The 15,137-nt window shown below is 48.7% G+C and overlaps 1 protein-coding gene across 1 annotated transcript in view; it reads right to left on the bottom strand.

Moving 5' to 3' along the window:
* Window positions 1-14,633, bottom strand: part of RAB4A (RAB4A, member RAS oncogene family) — a 34,647-nt gene extending 20,014 nt beyond the window's left edge. Inside the window, exon 1 of the mRNA XM_054576722.1 lies at window positions 14,455-14,633. Within this exon, the coding sequence (XP_054432697.1) occupies window positions 14,455-14,485 (31 nt within the window). The 5' untranslated portion in view covers window positions 14,486-14,633. The remainder of the gene's footprint in view (window positions 1-14,454) is intronic.
* Window positions 14,634-15,137: the final 504 nt, after the last annotated feature.

Genomic DNA, 15,137 nt, shown 5'->3' with positions numbered 1-15,137 from the left:
GCAGGGGACCTTCCTGACACGGTGCCCAGGAGGGAACAGGGCATCAGAGGGGCGCTTAGGTGGCTAGGTGACGTCGCTCAACAGTCGGTGGGCGGCAGTAGCTTGAGATCTTGTCTCATCAAAGGTTAACAGATGGTGAAAGCAATTTCACAGGGTATGCAAAGCAGGCCATCTTTAGATGGCTACAGTGTGCTTATTTGGGCTGCGTTTAACAGCAACTGAACAGGTAAGAACTTGAGATTGGTGCTGGCAAGCTTTGAACGAATGTCCCGTCTTGCCGTGAAGAAGAAAACAACCTGGGGGCCAACATACCGGGGTCATCTTTAACCCATTTGTGCAACAAGGACTGACGGAGGAAAAAAAGGGGAAGACACAAAGAGCCAATATCAGGAATAAAGCGGGCAAATCACTACTGACTGTACATACATCAAGATGATAACAAGGAAATAACACGGATGACTCTACACATGTAACTTCACGATCAGGTGAAATGGGCTAATTCTTCGGAAACAGGAAGTACAACAACTCACCCAACATAAAACGGAGAATTGAACAGCCCTAAAACTATAAAGAACATTGAATCTGTAATTTTAAAACTCACCAAAAAATATGTTCAAGGCAAGAATGGTTTCACTAGAGAATTCTACCAAACATGAGAAAGGTTCAACAGTAATCTATCTACACAACCTCTTTGAAAAAATAGAAGGGGAGGAAAACTTTCCCCAGACATTTTATAAAGCTATTTTTACCTTGATACCAAAACTGGGAAAAGACAGCAATAAAACAAAACAAACTACAGAACATTATCGCTTATGAATATTTAATAAAATATTAGCTAACTGAATTCAGTAATATATTTACATATAAAGTTATACATGATGACCAAGTGGACTTTATTTCAGAGATGAAAGGCTAAAATATTTGAAAATCAATCAATATCATTACACTATAAATAGGCTAAAAGAAAAAAAATCACATGATCATATTAATTGATACAGAAAAAGCATTTCACAAAAATCAACACTCATTCATGATAAAAACCGAAGAAACAAGAATAGAGGAGAACCTCCTCAACTTGATAAAGAGCATTTTAAAAATTCTACGACTAATCTTGTTAGTGAAAGACTGCTTTACCCCTAAGATCGGGAACAAAGTAGGGAGGTAGCTCTCACCACTATTCAATATCATATATGGAGTTGTAGCCAGTGCAATTAGGCATGAAAAAGAAACAAAGGCATACAAATCAAAAAGGGAGAAATAAAATTCTCCCTATTAGCAGATATGATTGTCTACATGGAAAATCCAAGGAATCTCATTTAAAAAAGAAGCCCTCTTACAACCAGTAAGTGAATTCAGTAAGGCAAAGATAAAAATCAATTGTATTTCTACCTACTGACAGCAAACACATGGGCATCAAAATTAAAAATAGAAGACCACTTACAATCGCTCAGAAAATACTTAGGTGTAAATCTAACAAAACGTGTAAAGGGGCTTCTATGTTAAAAACTACAAAATACCAATGAAACAAACAAAAAAATCTAAATAAATGAAGAGACATATTGTGTTCATGGATTAGAAGAGACTTAGTAAAGATGTCAATTCTCCCCAAATTGATACGTATGTTTAATAAAGTTCCTATTAGAATGCTAGCAAGACTATTTGGTACATATAGACAGGATTATTCTAAAAGTTATATGGAAAGACAAAGGAACTAGAAGAACTAAAACAATTTTGAAAAATAAGAATAAAGTGGAAGGAATCACTTTACCTGATTTGAATGTGGCTACAGTAATCACAACTTTGTGGTATTATTGGAAGGGAGAGAGACAAAAGATCAATGGAACAGAATAGAGAACTAAAAAATGGACAGATACTAATACATCCAATCAATTTTGAAAGTGCAAAAACAATTTAACAGAAGAAAGCGAGCCTTTTAACAAATGGTGCTGAAGCACATGATCATCCATAAGAGGGGAAACTGACCTATAACCTAAGTCTCATATCTTAAGAAAAATTAATTCAAAATAAATCATTGACTTAAAGATAAAACAACACTTTAAAACTTTTAGGCAAACTATGAAATTCTTCAGAAACTATGGCTAATCAAAGAGTTCTTAGATGTCACACACACAAACACATACACCCCCAACCAGAAGAGGAAAAACTGATAAAAGGGTCGTCATCAAAATTGAAAACCTCTGCATTGTAGGAAATTTTGTTAAGACAATGAAAAGACAAGCTGCAGACTGGGAAAACAATTTGCAAAACACATAACCAACAAAGGACTAGCAACATCTACAATATCTATGTTTTTAAAAACCCTCGAAAGTCCACAGTAAAAATAAATAACCAATTTTGGACATAGGACACAAAGAGACATTTCACCAAAAAGGATATACAAATGGCAAAAAAAGCACATTAACCTTTCTTTTTAACATCATGAGACAATCATTAGGGAAATGCAAATCAAAGCCGCAGTGAGGTATCACCGCACCCCTACGGAACGGCTCACAGGAAGAACCGCGAGGCCCTTAGAGCGGGCGCGGCCCGGAGCCTGGGCCGCTCGCACTGGGCCGGCGGAGACACACAGCGGCAGCGCTGCCCTGGGGAACCGCTTAGACATTTCTTAAAAAACGAAACACGCAACTCTCAGCAGCTGCACCCCAGGCACGTATCCCAGGGAACCGAAGACTTATGTTTACATGACACCCTGCACATGAATGTTTATAGTAGCTTTGCTCGTAGAAGCCAGAACACTGGAAACCGCAGATGTTCTTCAACAGGTGAATGGTTGACCAATGCTGCTGACGGAGGCAACGACCTGGGCGACGCCCCAGAGTTACACTGCGCGAAGAAGCCAGTCCCAAACGACCGCACATGGCGTGATTCCATTTATGTGACGCCCTTGAAATGACAAAACGGTAGGCATGAAGGGCAGGTTGGCGGCTGCTGGGCGCTAAGGAGGGGGGGCAGGGAGGGGCGTGTGCGCCTGTGACAGGGCACCAGGGCGACGGCTGCGGTGACAGAGGCGCTGGGTCTGCCGCTGTGGGGTCATCGGTGTCCTGGCCGTGAGCCCTTACGATAGTTTTGTGAGATGCCACCGCCGGGGAGAAGGGTACACAAAGGGTACACGACAGCTCTGTTTTTTTCTGAAAACTGATTGTGACTATCTCAAAATTTAAAGTTTTATAAAAAACAAAATAGGCCATATCATGAGGTAACAACTCCAGCCGTCGCTACGCACGGTCCTAAACTGAAGGACCACCCGAGGACGCGCTTCGGGAAGGAAACGGTGCCCAGGAAGGAAGGGGCATCGCGTAGGAGGCCGAGCTGCCCAGCATCCTCTGTCGGGAGGCGCGCGTGTTTGGTGAGCACGCCCCGAAACCAAGTACCACAATGTGAGGGGCAAGGCCCCTCGCGGCTGGGAAGTCGCCACCTCTGTGGGGAGCGTCAGCGCACGCGGGGGCCTCGGGCTTCGCACCCCTCCTGGCCCCGAGCTTCGGGCGGCCGGAGCCCCGTGCGGTCAGCTGCAGAACTGGAGGCCGGGGGAACAGCCTGCTGCTCGGTCCCCAGGGTGTTCGAGGTTTGCTGGTTTTCCACAACAGTGGGGCTCTCCCATGCCCCGCCCCTTATCCCTGGGGGTGGGACAGTCTGCACTGGTTTTACTAACTTATCTTGTTTTTATAAGCTGTGGGTTTTTCTTTCTTTTCCTCTTTCTTTGCTTTAAGTTGAATGACAAACAAATGGCATGAGCAAGTGTTTTAAATGTCAGGTGTACAGTGCTTGACAGCTACAAAAAGACCTTACCTATGACAAAGTAATTAACAAAGGGAAAATGCCCAGTCAGGTTGTAGAACTACCTTAAACTAGTTAGATAACCATGTCTACTTTAATTAGATTTGATGTTTTATTACATTGAGTGTTGCTTTGTGGGCTCAAAATCACATGGAAATTTTCTGCATCCCATTTATGATAGTTACGTTCCCCAATGAGGGTTTCATCCGTAGGAGTGAAGCTTGAGGTGTGGAAAAGATCATAATCCGAAATAGAGGATCTAAAATGGGTGTATGCTACTAATGTGCGTTTAAGTTTTCACGAGAAAAATTAAATGAGATAACTGGAACCATTTCAAATAATTAGAAATCAGTCTTGAGCAAATATTAGCAATTGAGGAACACAAATACCGATCAGGAGAAACAAAGACTCCGAGACACAGAAGCAGCTACCAAAGCCAAGGGACCAGCTCTAGGAAAAGCCTCGTTTGGAAATTCCTGCCTCGTTTCCACAGTCATCTCAAGCAACCTCTGACCTCCCTGGCCAGAGCAGATACAAAACATCAAGCAGGACTCTGAGCTACAGACACAAGGACATGGGCTTGCTGACCACAACGCCCCACTTTGGCGGCAGGAAACAAGCCGGAAAGGCGCTACCGTGGAGGAGCGCGTTTGTTCAACAGCTGACAGCCAGACAGGGCCTGGGGCCCTCAAGCTGGTGGAGACATCTAAGAAGGCGCCCTTGGTTCCTGGCTCAGGGAACCCGCTGGTTTGTGATATCAACCACAGAGGGAAGAAATACTGAAGACGCTGAGGAGGGATCCATTTTGTGGCAAAGTAACGAGTACAGGTGCAGAGAGATCAGACTCAGAGCATCCGCGAGCCAGCCTGGTGGAGACCGGGGAAGCAGCGCTTACAAGGGCGACTCTGAAGAGAGACGCTAAGTAAGAGGACGGCTGCAAAGTGTCCACGGAGTGTGGCTGCCAGCACCCCAGGTAAAACCCCCCTCCCTGGAGGTGGGGGCGCAGTCAGTCAGCGGAAGACTTAGGGAAGCCGCTGCAGATCAGAAGCACTGGACACCCTCACAGGAAGCTTGGCTGTGGTGGGGAGAAGGGACGGGGACTTCAGGGAGGGTGCGGAGTGGAAGGCAAGCGGACAGGAAGTCACCAGTAGCAAAAGACGGGATGGTGGGCAAGGTGGGCCCGTGAACCCGAGGGCGGGGCCCACAGTGGGAGGCAGGGGTCGGTCTCCGACAGGGAGGGAGACCTCTTTCTTCTGCGACAAGAGGACCAGGGGTAAGGACAGCAGGGAGGTAAATAAGCTTCCCGGCTGGAGAAGGGAGGGGAGGAGGGAGTTTCTTCACAATGGCATCTTTTTCTTCCCTGTCCTCAGGAAAGTGAGAGAAGGGCTTGAGGAGATCCGTGAAGGGTTGCCGCTGCTGATGGAAAGGAAAAAGGACAGTGAAATCCTCCTCAGCCTGCAGCTGGAAGCAGAGACCCTAAGTCTGCAGAGATGGCCACCCACAGAGAGCTTTGACTAGAGCAGCAGGTAAGGCAGGTGGCTGGGAAGCCAGGGTTGGAATCTGCAAAGCATGTAGAGTTGAAGGATGAGGAAGAAGAGGTGGAAGGAGGAGGCACACGTGTATCTGGAGGGGGAGCAGCAGGTTGCTGCCTGAAAGAAGGGCGAGGTGGGGCGGACCTGGAACCTTCAAGGGAAGACTGGATGGATGTGATGAGAATGGGACATGTGTCCAGTGAGCGGCCCAGGAAATGAGTCCCTCAGTGGGGGCAGCAGAGGGGAGAGAGGATGGGAGCTGAAGTCACAGACTGGGAAGCTCGGGTGCTGACCGACCCTCTGTGTGGGGAAGCAGTCACCCCAGATCAGGAAGGAGCCAGGTGACCCTGTAGAATAAGGAATGACCCCAAGGTTATCAGATAACAGCAGTGGGAAGGCATTAGCAGAGCACAGCATATAAGGTGACTCGCACTTCAAAAGCAAAGCGTGTGGTATGCTGGTCAGGGAGGAACTGAGCGGCAGAAACCTCTGTGAAATGGTCTGGGCAGCAGGAGAGCCGTGGCCGTGGAGGCAGGTAAGGTAAGAAGGGAGGGAGGGGGAGAGGCAGCAGAGGCTGCCTGGGGCACTGCGCGCCTGCCTGGGACGCTGGGGCTTTGCCTGGGCCTGAATCAAAGGTCAGCACAGGGGACCGTGACGTCTGTGCGCTTAGCGTGTGCCACGCAGGCTCTCCAGTGAGTACGCGGGGCCGGGGCAGGGGCCAGGGTGGGACCAGGCCAGAGAGTTTGCCGAAGGGCTCTCGCAGGGCCCCGGCCCACCATGGGCCGGCCAGGTGGACCAAGGTCAGTTGGTGGGCAAGTGAGCCCGGCCAGGTGCCCAGCATCAAGGCTGCAAAGTTCTTAGGCGCTTTCCGGGGGATGTAGTAATACGTTTAAAAAGAGAAAGTATTCTCCTAAAGTGGAAAGCTGCCCAGAAAAGGAAATCGGAGGCCAGTGCAGTAGCCAGAAATGAAAAGGCCTAATAACAACAATCATCCTTACCCAGGAAATGAGTTTTGGAAACTCTGAAGAGTACGTTAAATTTGATTTAGATCTAGAGAGGACAGAACTCTATAATAAAGAAATAAGGCCAAGTGCTTTGTCAGATGTTTCAGAGAACACTCTAACTAGTGTAATAAAAAAAGGTGAACAGTTATGTTCATGAGGTTACATACAGAAAACACGCCCTTCTGAACTGTCTTCGGAGCAAGCCCTGAATACCCCAACAGAACGGGCGATTTCCGCGAGTACGCAGATCTGTGAAAGCGCCCCTCGTGAATGTTTAAGACCTCCGCAGGACGTTAGAAGGTACCAGCTTCGGCTTCCGCCCCATCCCCAATTGCACACTGAGTTCAGAGTAGATGTGGACTTATATTAAACACCCAGTGCTTGCCTCGAACATGCCCTGCAGCAATGAGATCCGGGAAGAACATTTAATCTGGGTAGGCGGCACTCAGATTTTACGGAGACTTCTGTACAGGAAAGAAAAGGGAGGTAAGGACCTGACTCCCCTTGCGAACGTGAGGCCAGACAATTTTGACCCAAATTCCAGCCCCGCCACTGCTAGGCTCTGGGACCTTGGGCAGAGCCCCCAGCAGTTCAGGCTCCGCTCACGTGGGCCCAGTGTCCACCTTCCACTGTTGGTGTGAGGCTCAGAGCCACTGGACACAAAGGACTTTGTGTGCGTCCTCCTAACTCCAGCCCTTACCTAGAGGTTAGGGTTATCATCCTGCCCAGACATGCCGATGGCTTTTCAATGAGGAAAGATTTCCTGGCCCAAGAATGGACACAACAGGAGGTTAATGCCAGAGAGTCTTTGATCAGGACGCATTCACGGATACTGACCCGAGAGTTTCTTCAGTCGCTCAACAGCTAGAAATAGCACTGTTCTTGGGAAAATGTAATCAGGGAAAAATAACTTTATTCCTAAATAACATATACCAGAGGGATTAAAGAGATGTCACGTATAACGTCTGGAGTTGTGAACATTTTAAAGAAATTCTATATATAAAATAAGAAAATACACTTTAATATAAATTTTGCCAATAGTTTTACCAGACATAGCCAGACTATGAAGATCTCTATTGATTTTATTATTAAAAAGTTAATCCAAAACATAAACTTTATTTTTATAAAGGTATGTGACAGGTTTAACATCCTAGTTTATGTCCATGTTTGTGGCAAAATTACTCAAGGTGCTAATGCAGCAAAAGCGGGAAAATAGTCACAGCTATGAAATAGCCAACTTCCATTTTCTCCCAAAGGTATTGACATGGTCAAAGCGAGTCTGAGGAGGAATCTTGATCAGAACGGGTGTTTTCGGCAGGTTCGAAGACAGTAAGAACTAAGACCGGAGGCAAGCACAGTGCGGCTGTGAAACAGTGAGAGACATTTCGATCTGTCCTTCCAGGAAGACACGGCAGCCTCAGCTGCGTGCCTGGCACTGAGGCCCACGCTCTGCCCACGGCTGTGCGGAGGGGGCGGGGGAGGGAACACTGAAGCCCAGCCTCTCCCTCAGGAAGGTCCTGTCCTTCAGGAAGGACCAGGCTGAAATGGAACTGTAACCTGCATGCTTTAGAGACCCTAGCGGATGCTGTTGCCGGAGGTGCTGTCTGCCTAGAAGCCATTCCCCCAACCAAGGAGCCCAAGTGACCCGGGGACACATGACCGCCAAGCATGAGGACAGGCATTGGTTATTTTAAGCCACTTATGGTCACTCCCGGCACCCTCCTCCTTACGCTACTCAGTGCATGGCGTCATCGGCCCGGGCAGGCGGGCAGGAAGGGCTCCTCTTCTCTGTGGACGGCAGGGAGGTCACACGCCACAGGACAAAGGGCCGCCACTCAGACTCCGAGCGGGCGGGGCCGCCCCTGCCGGGGAGAGATGGGAGGAACCCAGGTTCCCGCTGACACAGCCCGGCCTCTCAATCAACCCGCCCAGAAGCCTCAGCAACACTTACTTGAAAAAACCCATTTTCATGTCACCTACAGGATTTTCAGTTGGGTTTTCTGCCAATTACAGTTGGACGCATTCTACCTCATTAAATGACCAAATTAAACACAAATTTTCTGTTAAGCATGATATTTATTTTTGGTCATACAGAGTCAATTAATCAGAAGGTTGTTAAGTAAGCACGGATTTAGAACTAGGGGAGTTTATTCAACAAATATTTACTTAGCTTCCAAACCTTAGGCATTTGAATGTTTAGTGACCACAGATTCAGATCACCTGACACATCTGTTGCCACAAAAACATGTCGGCCCCTGGGGGCGCCAGGCTATGTTTTGGGCTCAGCACCTGTCCCTACAGTGGTGTCTGATGGGTACACCAAAGCCTGTCTTTTCAGATCTTCTACCTCCATGGCTGACCAACTTCCATTCGATCAACATGTTCTCTCTCCAGGTACAAAATTACAGTGAACTGGGCAGCAGTCGAGCCCTGCAGCTCCGAAAGCCGAGGACCCCTGCGCACCACACTCGGGCGCACTGGGAACTGGCTTCAGGTTTGTGTTAATTCCCTACAGGAGGCCTTCTGTGACCTCTCCAACTGGGACAACGCGGTCCGTGAGAGGTCTTTGTTAGAGTTGCATTTATATTACAATGCGAAAAGCTGTCAGACTTCCACCATAAAGGAAAGGATCAAACTATGTCTCAAACTGGGGTCTGTTATTTATCCTGGCCTTTTATTCCATATTCTGTAACTGAGAGAATACACCCCTCTCAAGTGGGTCACCTCGGGCTCTTTCTGTGTCCTGTGGCGGCTGTGTTCAGGAACTGCTCACAGCACGACAGACAGACAGCCGCCTCCGCAGCCTCCTGCTTTCAGAGAGCTTTCGATCTAGTCTTGAAGAGACAGACTGGCTTGGTCACCGTTGGGCCGCCTCAACGGAGGACTGGGCCTGCACGCCCCCCACAGGCAGCTCCCGCATGTGGTACGCGTCCCGACAGGACTCCTGGAACCACCAGGACAAACTCGGGACTAGAGAAACGTATTACCACTGAGGACGCTACACGTAAGGATAGTTTTCATTAGAACAAAGAGAGAGGCTTTGTTTTTAAGCCCTGGATGTCTTTCTTGCATGATTACGAATTCATTTGAAAAGGATAAACTGCCCTCTAAAATATACCCTTCCTCCCATATCTAAATTTTGTAGCTGCTTTTTAAGATTTCTTAAAGGCCAAAAACGCGGCACAGAAGAGAAGTGGAAAGAATGAAAAGACAAAGATCACTAAGGACTGCCATGCACGAGTTCGCCGTTCTGAGTAGCGCACGACTGCACCTGGCTTTCTCTCTCTAGGTGTCCTATCCACCCCCGTCAGGGACTTATTTGTAGTGGCCAAATCTCTCTCCACATAAACTTATTTTTGTTCGCACAGCTTTGAGGGGAATTACAAAGGAAGAAAACGTGCAGACAGCGTTCCCCTGACTCGCGTGTGGCGCTGTGGCCTGCTATCGCTCACCCTGGTGCGACTTCATCCGTCCCTTCAGCAACACTACCCTGCACATCGCTTTAGCTTTAATCCGCCGTCAGGGCTACAGAGGAGCAAAAGGCAGGTGTCCTTTGAGCACAAGGAACAGTCCATTACCAAGGCCAGACGGCCAGGGGAAGCAGTGACATTCAAAGACAAAAATGCTACTGGCTGCGGAGGATTCCGAGGTTTTTCCCTCAAGCTCTTGCTACCGGTAAGTATTCTAATGGAGTTACTAGGAATGGGGGGAAAAATCCATAATGTCAGTCTCTCGGTATGATGATTTAAGAGAAGCAAGTCAAGAAACAGTATCAGCTTCCTTCTCATCCCAAAGAAACAGCCAAAGCCAAGATCAGCAGCACACGTGCTTGGTGCTTACAGGGCCAGAGGGATGATCGGAGCACTGAGCCTTCCCAGCGAGTTCGGTTCCGGCTGACTCCGCAGAAAGGGGCCCCAGCGGCGCGGTGTTCCTAAAGGGCTGTTGGTCATGTGATCAGTAGCAGAGATTACCATTGTGACGGAAGTTCACACTTGTGCATACATGCAATTGTTTCTCAAGGAGCTCGAAAGGCTCTGGAAACCCCACTAACTCAGCATGATTTCTCTGTGAAGCGGTGGCACAAGCCACCAGAAGCCTGGGCCCTAGCACACATTTTAGCAGGTCCCCTTCCAGCTCACCGTGGTCCTCGCCCAGGGCACTGCCCCGCACCTTCTCTGAGCTGTGGGGACTGCTCGACAGTCGCTGTGCGGGCGCTGGGCGGCGAGCTCGGGCTGCCGTGGTGAGCTCTGGGGTGCTGGGTCTCCTGCTTTATAACCCTCTACGCTGGCCTCGACTTACCCTTCCCTTCTTCTGGGGTAGACGGTAACTCGAACTCTGTGAAGAGGTCTGTTTGAAAGACTCAGAAACCGAGTGGACTCAGGAGCTTAGGAGGATGATGGATAAAAAATGGATTCTCGCTTTGGTGGCCATGCGGGAGGTGGATGGGGAAGCGTGGGCCTGCGGGCAGGCAGGGAGTGTGGGGCAGAAACCCTAGAGCGGGGCCGGGGGGCAGCAAGGCCAGGCAGTGGGCAGGGGAGGGCCAGCAGGCATGACAGCTGCTTAGGAGGAAGCACCCACAGGACCCGGCTGCCTCCGGATAGGGCTGTGAAGGGAGAGGGCGTGTGGATGACGCTCGGACGCCCGGCTGGCTGACGGGGCAGGTGACGGGACCATCCTCCAGGAGAGGAAGAGAGGGAAAGAAAAGGGTTCTAAGTTTCTCTCTTAGGTGCATGAGTGCATGGGAAAAATGGAAGATGGCTTAAAAGAGAAATTTATTGTCTCACAGTTCTAGAGGCTAGAAGTCCAAAGTCAAGGTGTTGGCAGGGCTGTGTTCTCGCTGAAGACTCTAGGGAAGGGTCCTCCCCTGCCTCTTATTAGCTTCTAGGGGTTGCCGGCCATCCTTTGGCGATGCCTGGCTCGTGGGTAAATCACTCCAGTCTCAGGTTCTGTCTTCGTATTGCATTCCCCATGCATGTGTCTGTGACCAAATTCTTCTCATTTTATAGGAGTACTAGTCACTGAATTGGGGCCCACCCTCACCCAACATGACCTCGTCATAACTTGATCACATCTGCAGAGACCCTATCATCATGTATGTATGTATGTGTGTGTGTATATGTGATATAGGATATATAGTGTGTATATATCCTGATAATTCTCAAAATTATACGGTAAGTACTATAATATTTTCAAAATAAAAATATTAAGAGTATATTGTAATAATTAGCATAATTATTGTTATGCTAATTGTTGTGTTCTTGTTTCATAAAGTATTTTCATTGTAGAAGGCATAAACTCAAATATACAGGGTCTGGCACAAATCATGTCCCTGATAAGTGTATATAACATTTAATAACTAATAAAGAAAAACAAATGTGTATAATATTACAAATGTGCATATTTACCTCTGACATTTTAGGCGAAATGTTCAAACTGCTACCCTTCTCGTGCGATACATGCATGTACCCTACCAACCACACTCAGTGGTTACTTCTGCCAGACCCTGTATACAGAGAGATTTATCTTAGAGTTTTCCTCTCTCTCAAACTGCCTCAGCTCTTAAAATTTTGTAACATGTTCTGTACTACTTAAACTTTTTAGCTCCTTTCTAAACATCACTGCTTGGTATTACCTATTTGATTTGCCAGTTTGTCTCACAAATCTTGGTATCAGAAATGACTTTAGAGTCAATTTGTGATCACCCAAGTCTCAGACGGCTGGTGTTCGGCTGCCAGTCCCAAGCTATGCTAACTGGCCAGGGCTTTAAGAATGCTGTGAATGTAACAATATTTGGGAAACACTATTTCAGTTTAGGGATATTCAGATTGAAGATTTCAACCTGAAACCTATGTATTCAAGATTGCAATATTGTATTACAACATTATATAAAGTATACAGTTTTCATGTGGTTAGTGGTTGCAAAGCAGCAAAATGTTGAACACTACTGTCTATGAAAGGTGAAATAATGCTTTCATATGCTAAAAAGCAGGTAAATTTACCTCATTAACAGTACATTGTAAGCACTGGCTCTTTGTTTGCTATTATATCCTGGTTAGGTTATACAGAGCATTCTTTTCCGGAAGAGAAAGAAATGACCCTAGAGTACAAGTTTAAAGGTTAGGCAAACATCTTCTTCTTCTTTTTTGTTTTTTAAATCAGCTACCACAGGGGCAAATGTCCGGAAGGAGGGCCCCTGATCGTTTTGCTTTTGGGCAACAATGCTGTACAAATATGGTCAATGATAAGGAGACGAGACAGTTTTAGGACTTGGTCTGGGATGATTTTTAATTTTAGGCTGCCACATTTGCTCTTTCTAAAACTACTTTTCTAATAGTTTCCTCAAATGCCTGTATTAGAGGAAAAGATTAAACTGAGCTGGTAAAAAAAAAAAAATTTGGAAGTTACTATGAACTAAGAATCCTAATGATCAAAGCCTTATGATCAGAATTTAATCAGTTACTGTGCTACTCAAAAGTTCAATGAATTCTGAGAGAAGTAGAGATGCCAAAAGTATCCTACATTTTATCACAGTTACCATTTCATGTAAGACTAATGAAACATAAAAGCTCTATCTCCTGGACCCTTCCAGTCATTTCTTCTTACTCCCCCCCCCCCCCAGGTTTACTTATTAAAACTTTCCACCGCTCCCTGTTAACCTCACCCAGGTCAAAGAAAAAAAAAAAAAAAAAAAAAAAAGGGTGAGTAAAGAGCAAAAGTATAACCAAAAACTGCTGGAGAACATATTTTCTTTATGAAATCGGACTGTGATTCTCTATAGAACTACCCAGACCACGTGGATATGTTTGCATCTTTGACAACACTGGTCCTTAGGAAGCCAGCAACTTTGTGGAAGATCTCCAAAGCCTTCTAGGAAACAGACCTCCTGCCCTCACCCCCATGTGCCCAGGCGTGCACCCATCTTCGGCATGGCTCAACAAGGAGCAAATGCACGGTGCCCCCGCCCCTCTCGGGCCCTCAAGGTCCCCTCTACCTCACCCCTGTTCCAAGGGCTGTGGTGGGGCTTAAGCCACATTCCCTTTATTGGAACCCCATCCCCATCTGGGCCTGGGCATGTGCTCTTCTGCAGTGCTCCCTGGGTAATGACTTCCTGGCCGCAGGCTGCGTTAGGTTTCTTTGTAACATACTGCAATGGACCACATTCCTCCAGAACTCCTGCAGCGTTTTTAACCCTTCATCGGTGTCATAATTGGATTAACACTGTATTCCCCCACTAGACAGTAAGCTCTAGGAGCGCAGAGGCGAGCCTGCAGCGAGAGCCCCCCTAGCACGCGGACTCCATATGCCCGTGCACACATCCTCCAAGGGAAAGAGCAGCGGCCAGCACAAATGGAGACGAGGCTGGGTGGGCTTGCGGAACACACTCTGGAATCGGAGCCTGTGCCTGGGACCGTAAAACTCCAAAGTCTCAATCTGAATGCACATATCTGAAAGTGATTAGAGACTGGTAACATCTCCTCACCCGATAGCACGCAAAGATATGCTGTGTGGCTCGTTTTTCACCACGCAGGACAAAACAAAAACAACTAAAAAACAACGGCACATATATTGGGAAGGCTTTTGTTTATTCAACAAAATATTTCTGGGCAACTCCAGGTGTGGGTGCTCATAGGGGCTGCAAAGATTAAAGACAGGACTGCTACCAAGGTGTTTATGGTTTGTTTTTTTTAAAGACACATTCATAGTCATAATGCAACTAGAAAGGGCTTAAAAACCCAGAGCGAAACAGAGAAACGGAGCCAGCGGTCTCCAGAGGAGGAACTGGATTGAGTCTACCGACTACTCCCGTAATCAGGTGCAAAGAAAGGCATCCCAAACCGGGAAGGTCAATCGGGAATGTCCGAGGCTCACGCTGAAATACAGGCGTCGCCCAAAGTCCTCCACACCCCTCGCTGGGGACAATACCGCGGATGAAACTGGGGCTCCAACTGCCTGTCCACACCCTGAGCTACTGAAACCAGACTCTGGGAGGAAAACCCCACGGGCGCGAGCGCGGAGAAGCAGCAAGAGGAAACTTGACAAAGCAGATCGGCCCCGCACTCCGGGCAGGGCTCCGAGCCCCCGCGCCCCCGCGCCCCCGCGCCCCCGCCCGCCGGGCCGCGTACCGTAGGTCTCGGACATGGCCGTCTGCGACATCTTGGGAGCGCCACCGCCTCTCGCGGGTTACGGCTGCAGCTCCGGCCAGGGCGGCGGGAGGGGAGGGCCGGGGTCTTCCGCCGCGTCTCCGTGGGGAACGGCGTGGGGCGGGGACGGAGGAGGGAGGGGCCCGCGGTCCCCACGGCAACCGCCGGCACCGCGCGGCTGCGGCCCTGCCGGAATGCCGGCTCCGCGCAGGCGCACTCCGCCCCGCGCCGCCGGGACCGGCCCGGGAGGAGCAGGAGGAGAAGGGACGAGACCGTGAGCGCCAGGCCCCGCCCTGCCCGCGATCGCGCACGCGCACGCAGCTCGGCGGCGCCCTGGGGATCTGGGTGGGTCCAGCTGTGCTGGGGTCGTCGGAGGGCTGGGAGCTCGGGGGTCCAGCCTTGGGACAGAGGCCAAGGGCCTGCCCTGGTGAGAAAGACAAGTTGCCTTCCTTTTGCCAAACTGACTCTGCTCAGTGAAGAGGCTGTCGTCATCCTGTGCGGCTCTCGGCCAGGAGGAGACGTTCTCCAGCTTCTCTGACCAACCCGCAGCCGTGGTTAACGCCTAACTAGCAGGCAGTACAGGTGTCCAGCCGGAGGCCCGCCCCGTGGGCTGCAGGCAGGTTTACCTTTCGCTCTGCACCTGCCAAGGCCTCTTGGGTCAGGCG

The sequence above is a fragment of the Pteronotus mesoamericanus genome, unplaced genomic scaffold (assembly GCF_021234165.1).
Source record: "Pteronotus mesoamericanus isolate MK-2021 breed Mesoamerican mustached bat unplaced genomic scaffold, CSHL_Meso_final contig_347, whole genome shotgun sequence".
Taxonomy (NCBI): domain Eukaryota; kingdom Metazoa; phylum Chordata; class Mammalia; order Chiroptera; family Mormoopidae; genus Pteronotus; species Pteronotus mesoamericanus.
The sequence above is the reverse complement of the archived record's forward strand: the minus strand, read 5'-3'. Positions and strand labels throughout refer to the sequence as shown.